The sequence below is a fragment of the Chroicocephalus ridibundus genome, chromosome 1 (genome assembly GCF_963924245.1).
Source record: "Chroicocephalus ridibundus chromosome 1, bChrRid1.1, whole genome shotgun sequence".
Classification (NCBI taxonomy): domain Eukaryota; kingdom Metazoa; phylum Chordata; class Aves; order Charadriiformes; family Laridae; genus Chroicocephalus; species Chroicocephalus ridibundus.
In genome coordinates, this window is record NC_086284.1 from 34852167 (window position 1) to 34867552 (window position 15386).

At 38.5% G+C, this 15386-nt stretch overlaps 1 protein-coding gene across 3 annotated transcripts in view; it reads right to left on the reverse strand.

The window, feature by feature from the left end:
• Positions 1-248: 248 nt before the first annotated feature.
• The window catches only part of COG3 (component of oligomeric golgi complex 3), a 32956-nt gene continuing 17818 nt past the window's right edge, over positions 249-15386 (reverse strand). For 2 of the 3 annotated variants that reach the window (XM_063334693.1, XM_063334684.1), the window contains 9 exons: positions 14374-14498; positions 12511-12600; positions 10491-10611; positions 8076-8164; positions 7842-7976; positions 6501-6576; positions 4722-4849; positions 3689-3787; positions 249-2451 (listed from right to left, as the gene is read on the reverse strand). In XM_063334693.1, the coding sequence (XP_063190763.1) occupies positions 2422-2451; positions 3689-3787; positions 4722-4849; positions 6501-6576; positions 7842-7976; positions 8076-8164; positions 10491-10611; positions 12511-12600; positions 14374-14498 (893 nt within the window). In that variant the 3' untranslated portion in view covers positions 249-2421. The remainder of the gene's footprint in view (positions 2452-3688; positions 3788-4721; positions 4850-6500; positions 6577-7841; positions 7977-8075; positions 8165-10490; positions 10612-12510; positions 12601-14373; positions 14499-15386) is intronic. The other variant, XM_063334701.1, reaches the window with a different exon arrangement.

The following is a 15386-nucleotide window of genomic DNA, read 5'->3' on the forward strand; positions in this document are numbered from 1 at the left end:
ATACCAAGGGCCAGAAGAACAGAATGTGGTAATGAGAAACTATGGGTAGATGAGTCTGTGAGTAACCAGGAAAACAAGAACAGCTATCAAACACAACAATACTTATGATCTGCCACCAGCTCCCAAAAGCCTTCTCTTGGTAAAAGCCAACTAGTTAAAATATGGTCTTGTCTTACACTTGTGGTTTCTTCCCCCTAACAAAATTGCAAGCAAAGAGACCACTTAGTCACAGAAGATCGTTTGTCAGTAAAGAAAATACAAATTTACTTTTATTATAACCATAAAGAGGCATTACTGTAACAATTAGCTGTACATTCAGCACTCGGGTATACATCTGTGCCAAATAAAGTCAATTCTCTTACTGCTAAAAAAGAACACTCCTTCTCAGCGATGCACTGCCCGTGCTTACAGGATGTTTATTGTCTCTGTATTACAGTTAGCTTGACAGACAAGCCTCAGGGTACAGAATAAAGCTTTACTCTTGGACCAAAATAGGAGGCAACATTTTTATTTAAAAAAATTAAAAACAGCAAGTTTCTAGTCAGATAATATAAAGCATCTTAAATTAATCTTTTGAAAGTATTTACACTATTTGTAAACGTAAATATCTGAAACTGTACACGTTTAAACAAATGTTCATTTAGCAAACAGGCCGTATAAACTGATTGCTCTTCTAATTTTTCAACCAGCTGTTCTAGAGCTGTCTGGGTCCTCTAAGAGAGAAAAAGATCCCGAGCACAAGAGTGACTATTGCAACGGTTTCCCCTTCATGTCTTTTCTGTACAATGTCTGTATTAAGTCAGTCCTAACTCTGTACAGCGACCATGCAGTCCCTCTGTAAAACTTCATAAAAAAACCCAAATATACATATATTACAACGCACTGGGCATTATTTTACAGCCTGTATTTCGACATAAGTAAAAAGAAAGGGCAAGTTTTCTGCCTTGTTAGTTCCTTTAGTTAATTTTTAAGGAGTCCTGTAAGGTCCTATGAGTACCATTTATGTACCTCAGCACTACTGCTGCAACGCTCCTCGTGGTAGCGTTAAATCCTACCATCTTAGTCTCCAGCCACGTGATTTACAACAGGAAAATTATTAAATCAAAACACCACCGATGTGCATGGAAATGTCTACATATTTAAAACTACAGAACAGGTTTTACAAATAAGTTAAAAATCTGCCATGTAAGTCACTACATTTTTCTTTTGCAGTGCTGCACGATAAAGACTTACCCACTGAGGCACCCTAAAGCTGCTTGTAGTGTTTCATTCCATTAATGGCCAAGTGTTTAGCGTTCAGCTTTCCGAAATAGTGACCGATAAATGCATACTGGACACCGTGCACTGTTTACCAGTTACCAAGTACTTATCCCCTGTTTACAACCCTGATTTGACAGGCTTGTGCATTCAATTTCTGGCACACACACCCCCACCCTTCTATTAGCACTTAACTCCAGCGCACAAAGGCTGTACAAGCTCCAGTCCCAGTCCACGCTTTGAACAGGGAAACCCCACCATCTGATCTTGGGTAAAGCCAAAAAACAACTCTTAAGAACTAGAAGAACCAAGATGATGATCTCTAGAACCAAGTACCTGAGAATCCCAATGCTAAGCTTTGCAGTAAAGCATCTGAAAACACGCAGTTGCCTCAGAAAGAACGGAAATTGTATTGCAGTTTTCCATCACGAATCCCAAGGAACCGAGATTCTTTACACAGAGCATGAAACTTCAGGTCAGATCTCACAGCTCCCAATCGCAACAGTGGAAGAAAAACAGCACATCCAGTGTTTCAAAAAATGCTTCACTTGCGGGAAATAAAGTTTTCCCAACTAAGAACCTCTGAATTATGTTCAAACACGTGGTGGATTACCAGGATTTTGAGGGGGGGGGGGAGTTAAAGAAAAATCAGAGCATGCCTGCTTAAGTCAAACTGTCACACCAATGCGCTTATCTCCAAGCCTTACAAATACCTATTACCGCTCCCATGTGATTCCCTGCGCACTATTTCCAGCATGTCTTCGAAAATGCAGCTTTTCACTGTATTCAGCTTACTAAGGGAAAGTAAGAAAGGTTTTTACATTAAAAAAAAAAAAAACTACAAAGAAAATAGGATTTCAACTTTGAAAACATCTGGAGAAGGCAGTCACTGAGCTTCCATAAGAGTGATCAGCAAAGGCTATTTTGTTTTGTTTTCTTTCCTCCCCCCCACTTCTCAAACCAATGAATAGGAAGACCTTTCACAAATCAATAAAACTGGCTTCTTTCTTTCTTTTCCTAAAACAGGGTTAAGCAGCCCGGAGAGTTTTGATGCAGACTGGACTGCACAGTGGGATCCTTTGTTAATTTCAAGCAAATGTCTTCACATTCCCTTCACTGCCTGGCATTCAGCTGAAGCTTATTTCAAGCAGCCTCACTGTTGGGCTACTTGGACATCGACAGAAGTAAGTTCACCTGAAAGGCAAAAGGAAAACCTACATTAGACAGAGCAGCGAAGTTTCAGAACTGATGTCTTATCTGTGAACCTCTAAACGGGACTCCTAGGAAGCACACAGAGTCGTAGATGAATCAGAAGACAGCTACTAAACAACCGGCCAAAATTTGCAGTCAAACGCCTACTCACAGGCTTTTTAAAATGCGACTGTTCACAATGCTGACTAGTCATTTCATCAGTCACAACCTATCATGTCAAAGTTTTTAAAACGACTTCAGGCATTGTCAAGGAATTCCAAAAAAATCTGCTCACTGCCAAAAAATGTTAACATTGATCTTTGATACATGAAACAAATTTGGGATCCTTTGCAGTACTTGTTTCCCACAGATTACAATATTGTTTCCTATACACTTCAGTTGGTAGGAGAAGTGATCCTAAGGTTTAACAGATAAACAATTAAGAAGATGCCATCTCCTCTAGGAAAACCCCACCTCATCCCAGTGCATCACTCCCACTCTGTGCTCCAGGACCGTTATCACACATCCCTGTGGCCACATTCGCTGCAGGAAATATCCTCTAATCCATAAACTAGGTTATCTGTTTAAATATTGGCATCCTGGGATAATCATGATTCTATCCACATTCCCTGGATCACTAAGGTCAAAGCGAGATTTTTAAAAAACCTATTTGGTTTCTGTCAGAGCATCCTAATACAGAGAATTCTTAACCCCAATCATCTCTGAGACTAAAGACCTTATTATGTAGGGTTAGCTTTCCATAAACATCCGCACGTTTTCCCAATGCAATTTATTTCAAATGAACCCTTGTAATTCTTTCTCATGCTTCCTAAACGTAAAAGTTGCTTCTTTTTGTATTTGTCAAAAGCAAGACGCACAGGCTTTTTTAAAGCATATTCACTAGCTTTGATACCTCTCTGAAAAGACAATGTCCAGAAATGGCAAGACTCTGCCACGATGTTGTACAACTCAATCCCCAGCAACATCAATCGCCACCTTCTGTTTAAAAACTCAATTGGATATCCATTAAAAAAGAAAAACAAAAAGCAAAACCCCCTTTCAGCTGGGAGCCTAGAGTTCAGATAAAGCCTTGAGTGTAATCATCCAGGATTAAGGGGGATAATAAATAAATAAACAAGGATTCCAAACACTGAAAATACTAAAAAAGAAAAATTGATGTTTAAAAACAAGCCAGTCACGTGAAAGAGGAACTGAAAAAACAGGGAGCTTCAATACATACCTGTTCCATTGAAGGACAAGCTATGATCTGGAGATCTTCATTACTAAATTCTTCCTTTAACAAAGCATGGAGTTTCTGGAACATTTGCTGAATGTTATTCTTTTAAAGGAAAGAAGAAAAAAACTTCAATATTAAAAAACACAACACTCATCTCAAACATGAAACGGAATAAGCAGAATGTATACATGGAATAGCTACTGAAGTGACCAGGTAGGGAGAAGTGGTCAAGCTTTAAGAGCTTTTCTTCTAAAACAAGCCCCAAAACAGCTACAAGGAATCCACGTTGTCTGTCAGATAAAAACTTCAGCTGAGATGTGCTAAGCTGAAATACTGAGTCCTACAGACTTAACCTGGAAGCTTAAAACTCAAGCTTGGTTCTTTCTGGTGGATTCACAGTGGGCGTCCCATTGAATCTGTATCGTCCTCTCTGCCTCCAGTGCTTCTGCCCTCATGCAATGGACCAAGCTGTACTGGTTTTGCCTGGGACAGAGTTAATTTTCTTTATAGTAGCTTGTATGGTGTCGAGTGGAAGACGTGCAGAATGAACAGAACCAGCTGATTTTCTGTAACGTGTGTGTGATACAGGCTGAGTACAATGGAGAGGAGGACGGCTTTTCTTTTTTCTTTTTTTTTTTTAAATCTAAACATATAATTATAAAACATATTATCAGATTATTTTTTTAAATTTTATTTCCCGTGTCTTTTCAACAGGCTTCTCAGATCTGGGACACCACAGTGACTGCAACAGTCTGTTCACTATTAAATGTGGATGGCATGCATCACGTTTACCGGCTGGACTGGTAGCCTAGAATAACTCTACAGATATAGAGGTACATGTATGTCTACATGTCTGAATATATACACACGTAAATATATGCATACATACATTTATATAGATATATTATACATACAACCATACAGACACAGAAATGTAAGGTGAGTGATCTCACAAAATGTGTGTTTAAAGTCTTTAACTAAACGAAGGCCCAGCGCTTACAGGAAAACGTGCTGAAGTAACTCCAGCAACACTCACCCGAACTGGCTTAAACAAAATTAATTCTGTATCTTTATTGGACAAGTACAACGACATGCTCCGTAACGTTGATGGCAGCTTTGTTTTTATTGTCTTGTAAGTGGAAGAGACCAGATCGTTGATCTTTGCTGAAAGTAAAAGAAAATGTGCTTAATAGGCTAAAACGGCATTCTGCTAGTTGACACCTACACACCAGAATATCACCCCCACCTTACTGGGGCTGATCATAACCACAAGGTTGAGGGAAGGGAAAGAGGAGGTGACCTCTAATGGGTGCAGCACCAACCCATCATACGACCACAACACGCCAGACAAGGCCTTTCTTTTGGGATCTACTCAAGACATCAGCCCCTCTTTCCCTGCAGAAAATGCATCCAACCCATTTCTGCGACCAGATCCCTCCTGAGGTTCCTGAAGTTGCAGCCTTCCAACAGCAACATACACCTTCCCCTAGAAAACTTGCCTGGAAAAGAAACTGCTGGGACATAAACGGTGCTAGTAAAAAGAACAGCATACCATAAATTCTCCTTACTGACCACAGGCCACCTCTGTAAGAAGGCTGCAGAGCCATCTGGATTTTGAGTCAACGAGACAGGAATCCCCTATCAGACAAGACCTTCTTTCTTTATTGCTAGGTATTTTAATGGTTTTACAAGCTCTTTACTTAAAGGGCAGGAAAAAAAATCCATTCATAGCTTTAAATTACCGAAGTTAAAATACAGTAGTGTTTTTTCCCCCCCCCTCAATTTCTACCATATCTACATTTTCTACCTACTTCTGCTTTCCAAACAAATGAATCCAAGAAATAGCAGAAGCTCTGCTTAGATCTGCCTCTACACACATAATTATCTCCAAACAAACATTAAAAATACTCCTGAAGAAGGAGGAGATGTTAAGTAGAAGCTCAAGTTAGCCCTTGAGAGCGCCTGACCCATGGAGCAGCACTGAATTATGAATGAACGTGGCTGGCTTTGCATTTTAAGAACACGATGCAACAGAAGGTTCCAGTGTACGAAGTGGAATTACCAAATTTCTCAGTGTCACCCAAAGGCACAACTTCATTATGTGAAAAGCAAAACAACCTAGGAACATCTAAACTACTCCCAATGTTCTTACGAAGCATTCGCATTTGAATTCTTAAGAAGAGGGAAACAAAGCTGAATTACATTTTTGCATAGTGACAGGAAAACTGAAAGAGAAGTAGGTACCAAATGTAGAGACAATAAAAGCTTCAAGGCAGACTCATTTTCTCCTACAAAAGCAAAAACTTTATCTTAATGTAATCAAATAATTCCCTAAGCACATTTCATATGCAGTGGCGTAAATGCTGTTTTCATGCAGACACAGTCACAGCTTGAGAAATACTCAAGTCATTCATCTACTGCACCAATTAAATACATATTCTGAAGGTTGGCAGGTTTTGATTTAGAAGCATCTTAAGACAGGTAAAAACAGAAGCCAGGATTTTCAAGAAAAAGGTAAACAGTTCTTAGGTACTTAGAATTTTTCCAGATCAATCACAGTCTCACAGTCCAAAGTAATCAGGCCAGCTTTTCAGAGCGCTATGTTTAAAAGTCAGGCACAGAGACAAATGACATTCTGAAATACTCGAGGCCCATGTAATGCATCTTATATTGCTCTACCAAAAACAGTGAATGGAAGCGGTCTTTTTCTCCATTTGATGAGAAGTTTACAGGAGTCTCAAAGCAGTAAATGATCATGGCTTTATTAGCCCACAGGCACCTCAGAGGTAACATGAATATAAAACAAAGCAAATACCTGGCTGTGCCCAAGGCTGCTGTGAAAGGCTGTAACTGGGACCTCCTTGAGTGGCCATTGTTTTTAAAGCAGCTACCTAAAACAAGTACAATCAACAAAACAATGTTTTTTTCAGTTGAATTCACAACAAAGGTACCAAGCATCAATTGCACAAGTCTCTCGGATGCTGCAGTGTATGGAACCTCCCCTGCTCGCTCTCTTCTATGCACTGACTTAACAACACACAGGGGAAGCAGCTTGACAGAAATGCAGCTCAAAATTACAATCATGATCACTTCTTGAAAGCAAAATTCAAAATGCAATTAGATTTACAAAGACACTTAGGAAACTAAGGATACACAGAAACCTCAAAAGAGATATATACCTAAGCAGGTCAGTCAAACTCCCCAAATTCCCAATGAATCACTGGGATCACTAGGACCATCTATCAATCTCATGGGGTGACCATCCAAATTTTAGGTATGCCACTGGCCCCTCACCCCAGCATGACAAGCATCAGTGCATGTAATACTGTAATCCCCTAAATTCTCAAATGCCAGCAGCTGGCATATGTGCAATGTCCATGCAATGCTGTATCCCCAATTTCTCAGATGTTATGCTGTAAAATCACTTATTCTCAGTACCCAAGGATCCACATCACACGTTTTGTTTTCCAGAAGTAATAGATCCTGCTGTGCGGTTTTCTCAAGATGCCTAAAAATCCTGAGCTCTAGAGCAGGTTCTAGGAAGAAGCGTATTGTAACAAGACAGCTTTTTTGTTCCAACCCCCTAGGAACTAATCTTTCTGACCAGCTTTTATCAGGAATTTGTCACTAGGGAGGAAAGTCCTGCTCAGCCAGCACCTCACTGGTGTAAAATACATTGAGAACAGAACTTCTAACATGCTTCACAGTCATACTCTAAAGACCTCCCCCTCAGGAACACACATGACCCAAGATTGGTTTTGAAGGCCTACAAATTCAGTCAAGGTAGGAGTTCTCCTGCAAACAGAAAAGCTCCTGCCAACTTTCACAGACCTGTTTCAACTCAATGAAGTGTTACAGCGTCTTGATTGAAGAGCATAAGGATTGCTTTTTTTAAAAAAACCAAACCAAAAAAAAAAAAACCAAAAAACCCCAAACCCACCACAACTACATCATATTCCCTTAATCCATTAATCTCAAAAATGCCTGGAAAATTGTTATTGGAACTTAAAGGAAAGCACAACTTTCTAATGGGAAATACCATCATCTTCAGCTAATCAGACAGAACTAGCAACTTCTCCTACACCCAATTTAAATACTAATTCCCCTGTCCTACCTGTATTTCAGTTAGGCTACTGAACACACAAGATGTTTGTACCTTTGTCATGAACTCGTCCAGCTGTTCTATAAACTGTTTGGTTTGCTGCTGAATAAACTGCTCACAAGCTGATTTCAGATGACGATCTACATCTTTCTTAGAGTCGATATAATGTTCTCTGATTTCTGGAGTACCCTTGAACAGAAGGCAACAAATCCCTCCTTTTTATTTGCCATACATCACCACCCGCTTAAATGACCAAATTTTTCTTAATGCAATAAGAATCCATATTACCTCCAGTAAGAACTGTATCAAGGCGTTGTTGCTGTTTAGTCTAAAAAATCTTGAAACTGTCTTAGGGTTCAGGATTTTAAATGCTGCATCTGTGAATCAGAAAGTCACTCATGCTGTAAGTCAATGGGATTCAGCTCCAGGAGTTAGAAACTTTAATCACTCATTTACGCATGAAAATGGCCTAGACTGATTAGGAATGTAACATTCAATGATTCCACTGCCGCTAGGTGTGGATGCACAAGTGCACAGGCACAGAAGCACACAAAGCTTGATCCACTATTTTTTAGTTTACGGCAAACTAGAATCTAACTGTTGCAGAGTCTAAATGGATTAATACATTACATCAACCTCACGAATGACTGATACCAGCTGCAGTGCTACCAGTATACAAGTTGTGTGAGCTCTTTTCCTTTTTTAACTGTTATCTACAAATGAAAGACTTTTACATAAGCTATGTAATTAAGCAGTTAAAGAACAATATGCAGAATTTGGCCCATGTTGCCTGGGAAAATCAAGTACAGTTGCATGAAATAACTTGGAACCGTCACTCTTTTCCTCTGTGCTTAATTATTTTAGTTAGGACTAAACAACAAAACATCAAGGTTGATATACACTCATGTTTATGGTCTCTGCAGAAGTCCCAAGAAGTTGTAAAACTGTCTGCAATTAACACACAATACCAAAATTATTCCTATAGAGTTAAGGGGATGTTGTCAACCTGAAATCTAGTGAGACTGGGGAATAAGAAAATTATCAACACAGTTTCAGTACGGCTTGTTGCTCCAATGTCACTCATTTATCATCCTACACATCCATCTGCTTTTTTTTAATTTCAAAAGCAATTCTGAGCCCCTCTTGCTGTATAAAACAATGGGAGGGAAACAAGATGTAGGAGTTAAAGAAGTGCTGTCAAAGGCATTAAACGAAGAGGGAATACCAGGTACCCAGGCATGCAGACTTTGCACTGAACTAAGAATCTGCACTCCGATGCAGTTAACGGGGACTGCAGAGAAAGATTCCTTTTGTTCTCTGAATTATTTCCCAGAAACTTCCCTGATTCCAAAAAGAGCCTCAGTTCTTGATTAGAAGCCCATGAGCTAGTCAGTGCGAAAGTCACTTCTCCCCACTGTATACAAGAATCCTATCTTTATACGACTTTTAAAAAAATTGTGTGGAAGCATGACTTTTACATTAAGCAGTGTCCCTTGGTCTATAAATCCCAAATTAAATCTTCAATCTACGTACAGACAGCTCGGCTAGAACACAGTAAAACTCCTATTAGCCATGTTATTTTTCTTCTACAACTCAACCCAAATACAAAAGCCCTACTGGCCTATGCTACCCTACATTAAGAATTAAGCAGAATGTACATCTTTGCAACACCACCATCACCACCCAATATTAAAAAAAAAAAAAAAAAAAAGTGTTTTCCATTACTTACCACTACCACCTGCAAAGTGCTGGCTGGCACAAAAATTTATTCAATTAAATGAAGATGTAGAACAAAGTTGTGTGTCAGCCAGGACAAGACACCAAAAGGATGTATTTGCCCTTTAACCTCCAGTCAACTAGAAACTACTCAACAGGTAGGAGGTTTCATTGATGTTCAAATGCAACTGGTGAAATGGTTAGTGTAAGAATTGCATGCTTCAGAGTTAAAACAGCAGAATATTAGATGGCAGGAAAGAGAAGCTATTTCTTCATCTTTCTCTTCTGGAATGGAAGAAGAGAAACTTGACATGCTTCCAATTAGTCTTCTCATTATCTTTATAAACTTGACAAGTACGTGGCTGTTCACTTTTTTATTGAGAGGGCTTTCTTCTGCATTTTACAAAGGAACCGTAGTACAATTTTAAAAATCATGACTATGGCCACTACCTTCTATTTTCCCTCCCTACAGCAGACGTGGTTGCTACGTAAAACTGTTCAACAACACTGCTCATTGAACTTGCAACATAAGAAATCCTTTCTAAGCAAAACCTCACAGAAAAGTCTAGGAAATCTTAATTTGTTCTAGGCAAGTCAACTATGTATTTGTAAATTCACCTGCTAAACAGCAGTAACAAACAATATTCCTTTAAAGAGTCAGAAAAGGGGAAAGACATCTCTGTGCAACAGAAATGTAGATTCCTTAGCTGTTCTTAAAAAAGACTGAATAAATAAGTTAGGTCAGCAGCAAAAAGCAGTCAAACGCATTTCATACAAAGATAAAGAATGTGTTAGATACATCTTGAATCGCCCTTATAAGAAAACAGTTTTGGGTTGTTTTTTTTCCACAGAAGATAAGAACAAAGCAAGAGATTAGAACAAGCGCACAGGTCATTGCAAGTGAACATAAAATAAACCCAGAACTTTTGCTGGCACATTAAGGGAGGACAATCCCATCCCTTTCTGTAGCCAGCAACTGTTTAGTACCTCTAGTTTTCTTAAGGTCCAGGGAAATTTCCTTAATGGTGAAATCAGTGTGGAAAGGAGCAATTTGTTCACGAAGAATCAAAAGGTGTTTTATTAAGAAAAGCTGTCCATCAACCTGGGTCTACAGCACAACAAGAGAAACAACACGCATTATGTGTAAAAAAAATAACAATGAAATGAAGAACAAAGTTTCAACACTTCCACTTTTAATAGTTATTTCCTATAACAAAATTAATACTAATAATCTTACTAACAATGTTTTTCTATTAGTCTGTAGTGGCATTAACTACACCCTGGAATCAACAAATCCCATTTCTGCATTGTTTCTAACACATTGCTCCGCAGAAGCAGGCTTTATTCACACTTCTTAGTTAGAAGAATCAGATTAGGCAGCTATACTACTAAACGTCCACATTAGGTACAGGTATCCATTATTTGAAAGATACAAACTTATTCTTCATAAAAGCCAGGAATTATTTCATTTAATTCATGTAATTTATAGTTGAAAAACATGAGGTTCTAAAAATTTTTTAATCATTACGATGATTAAAAAAAAGCCAAACAGACAGATAATCAAGGTTATTGCAGAAACATTAACTGCTATTGTGCAAAGGTCTTACGAGGCATTTTTCTCATGTCATTAAACACAAAGCTTAATTTCTAAACAGTACAGCAAAGATACAAAGAATAAAACAAGGCCAAGTTCACACCACTGAGACGATCAATTTTGCACTGCTTGTTATTTTTGCTATGTGCTTTATACTGCATGCTGCTTTTAATCTTTGAAGTTCATGGCTCATTGAGGTAAATGGAAGAGGACTCAAGAATTCAAATTTGCTTTTGCAAGCTGGAACTTTCCTTGATATAACATTAAACAAAACAGTAAAGAAGAAATTAGATTTAAATCTGCAGTTTTAACGAATAGAAATGTCTACTAAAAATAAGTGGTGGAAGTTTCTTGGGTTGTTTTTTTTTTGGGGTTTTTTTTTTTTATTTATTCTTACATGCATAATTTCACCAGATAATGTTAAATTAACATGCATCAAGAGCAAAGTGGTATGGACTCTAGTATTGGGACTAACCTACCTAGGGATCACTGCAGGATCAGTTTCATTGTCTGCAATACTATAAGTTAATGCTGACCCGATATACAGTGCTGGACTGGATAACTAACTGTAGAACTCTGAATCATTTACATATGAAATAGTTATCCGCTCAAGCTAGAGGGAAAGGCGGTCTGAATTTATTTTTTAAGATATTACATTTAACAGATGTTTTTCAAAGGACACTCAAAAGAAATACTTCAAAACAGTTCTTCACTTCCCCTAACAACCAAAACTTTTTTCATTACTAGATGTTTACTGTTTCTACAAACCCAACAGTTCTAGCCTATTAAGACTTTCCCTCTATTTTTTTTTAAATTAATTTCCTGGCTGCTAGAAATTAGAAAATTACTACAGCATTTGTATTAAATTTGTATTAAAGTGTGGCAGGACACTTAAGGTTAAAATGACTTGATAAACTTCACTGAATACTGAACAACCTATCAAATACAACCTTTTGATTACAGACAGTTCTGAGCAGCGAATACTTAACAAATCTTCCCAGTGAATTTAATACTTGGACAGATTTTTGAAAATTCAAAAAAATGGAGGCAGAGATAAAGAGAAAAGAGTAATAGGCAATGAAAACAAATACAGGGAGCAGAGACTTCTAGCAGAGTTTTTCTTTAGGTATCACTTGATTGAATTCACATGAGCTAGAGCAGCCTGTAAACACGATTGCTATGATTTGCACTGCACCTTTCCAGATAAGCTAGCATGTGAATCATTAGCTGTGCTTTACAATACATTAACCATAACTAAAAGCTGGCAAATCCATCAGGTCTCTAGGGGCAGAGGAACACGCTTTCACTGAGATTTCAACAGAATTCTGAACAACTGCCTCACAGCTTTAGATATACATAGGGGGAAAAAAAAAAAAAAAAAAAAGAAATCATAACCAAAGCACAGATTCTGACCTTGTTTTTGCTGATAGAATCAGCAGCTCCCAGCAGCGAGTGGATGCAGGCAGATAAGGCCTCTTGTGATAATCCCTGAAACACTGCCCTCTGCAGGAATGAGGAAATCGGACAAAAAAAACCAAAACGGGTGTTAGCAAAGCTTAAACAGAATTTAAGAGCTGCAGCTTGTGAAGGGTGTGCTTACCAGCACATAATACTCTACAATAGTTAGCTACAAAGATGTCGCTCAAGTGCGGTAAGAGAGGATGAAGCGTTGGTATATAAAAGCTTGCTACAGCACTTAGACTGGAGGCAGGTCAAGCATGCCCTGTTCACTCTCCGGCTCCGAATCTGCAACCAGGTAGTGACATGGTCAGTGACACCTAATGGATTCACAGCCAAAGGCATGAACGATGCTTCCTGGGTAACCTGACCAGACCCTTCACGTGTCAGGGTAACTATCTGTGTGTGCAGTTTAGACTTGGAATAGACACGAGATCGTTCGAGCGAGCTTAACCTCAAGCAAACTCAAATTACCTCACATTTGCACCAGGTTAGCAAACAAACATGACAGCTGCTATGGCCCGGGTGACACAGAGTAACTCATTTAAGCTGCAGCAACTAGATCATATGGCTGAGCTGGCCACAGGAACACAGCTCGCCTCCACCACCGCTCCAAGGTACTACATGACAGCCCTGACTGTCCCAAGGCTTGCCAGTGCCGCTTCATTCATGTCTTCTCCTATCTACAGGGCGCAGGCAAGGCATACCAGTTCTGCTGGTTGAGTCACCATCCCTGGAGGTATTTAAAAGACGTGTAGACGTAGCGCTGAGCGACGTGGTTTAGTGGTAAATCGGCAACGCTAGGTTAACGGTTGGACTCGATGATCTTAAAGATCTCTTCCAACCAAAACGATTCTAGGATTCCATGTTACAATATGTCAGTGAAAAAAAAAAAATCACTGTGCAGATACGCTATAAATGAGCCTTGCAAACAACCTTGCAACAACGACCTCATCTCCAAAGGTCTAGCTGAAAACAAGGGTAAATACTCATTTATCTTTAATGACATTGACATACTAAGCAATAAAGCATTAATATTTTCCAGCTTCTTTTTAAGCAAATAGCATCTTGGTAGCTGTTTCACATAACACCCATCAAATATATTTTGAAATGCATTCAATGTATCTAATAAAGATACAACACGTACAGAAAAGCAAAAACATTCGCATTATGTTTCTCAGAGACTTATTAGTCTTTTATGCTATTAGGTGACAGGCATAAATCAGGTTCTAAAGGACAGGTCTCAAAATATTTGCAAAGTAAACACCGCTTTTGTTTCTGTTAGACATGAAGATTCCTACTGTCTTAAACTTTGGAAATGTCTCCTACACTTTGGAAGGTGAAAAGATGTGCCACAAAAAATTTTTTGAGAACATTTCCAAAATGTAGATGTAGCAGAGTTGTCATTGTTACAACCAGAAACATCACCTTGTCTGATGTCCTGCAAAGTACACAGCAAGAAACACATTCCTCCAGTAATTTCAGCAGTAAGATCATTCTCTATAATTGACCCAGAACTTTCTATTCTTTCCTGTTCTATTCACTCCTCAATTTTGGTGCAGTAAGTATCTTGAGCATCAGATACTGAAGTATTTCTGTAACAGCAAAAGCAATAGACTTACAAACCAGTGCCTTTCTAATTGGAAATGACCTAAATTTTACAGTTCACTTGTTTTACATAAAGATAGCATCAAAAAGACTAAGAGATAACAGAGGCCAGTAATTGTCCATTCCTAATTTACATTAAAATATTTAGACACGGTGCTACACACTTCATAACTTCACTTAAAAAAATTAGATAAAGAGATTTTTGCTTACGTCTATACATCTGTACAGTTTGGAGAGACACACTAGAGTCCTTCTGACAGTAGGATACCACATTCCATGCAGATCTGCTGGCGAAATCGTCGTCTGGTGCCTGGGATTAAGGGATTCTGATGAACCTGTTTAAAAGTAAAATACACACATGAAAAACTTGCCCATCTGTCCTTTCAACTGAAGGAGACTGCAATATCGACTTCACTTCATACAAACTCCACAGTAATAAGACATATGTTATTGCACCCAAACAGGTCAGGGTTGTTTTTTTTTTCCTTCTAAGCAGGTCAATACTAGGCTTCTGATGTGTATAGAGCACATGGCTGTAAGAGACATGAATTTACTTTCAGGGATGGCCCAGCTCAACCTTTTCTAGCCAGTTAGTTTTACAGGCATGTCTCCAGTATCACCCCTCCCTACTCAGCTCAACAGCTGAAATGATCAATTACTGGGAAAACAGAAAAAGCATAGGTGAAAAAAAATTGGTTAGCGATCATGGAACTACAGGAGATGCTCAGAAACAAAAAGGAAAAAAAAAAAAAAACATTCCATCAATTTTACTTCTTCATGCTTTCCTTTCTGCTGGGGATAATCCTACACAGATAAACAGCTGCAGAAAGTGCAGGGTTTAAACAACATGTTAATAACCACAAAAATAATGGCAAAACCAATTTTGTCATGAGGGGGTTGTAAACACAAAAAAGCGCTCCTCCTGGGTAACCTTTGTATGCTCAAAATGGATTTTCACAACACCTGACAGACAGAAGTCTTGTATTTCCATTTTGTCCTTAAATCCTGGGGAACATCTGAGTGAACAGCATCAGCACTGATTCCAATTAGCAACCCTTCAAAAAAGTAAAATTTTTAAAGTTTTACCTAATGATGGAATAAGCACTTGTGAAGTGTTTGTGTGATCAGCACAGGAATTGTCTAAAATAATTCAGCAATATTTTTCTGCCTTTTGCAACAATAGATTTATTGTCACAGTAATTAGAAAGCGAGACCTTAGTTGT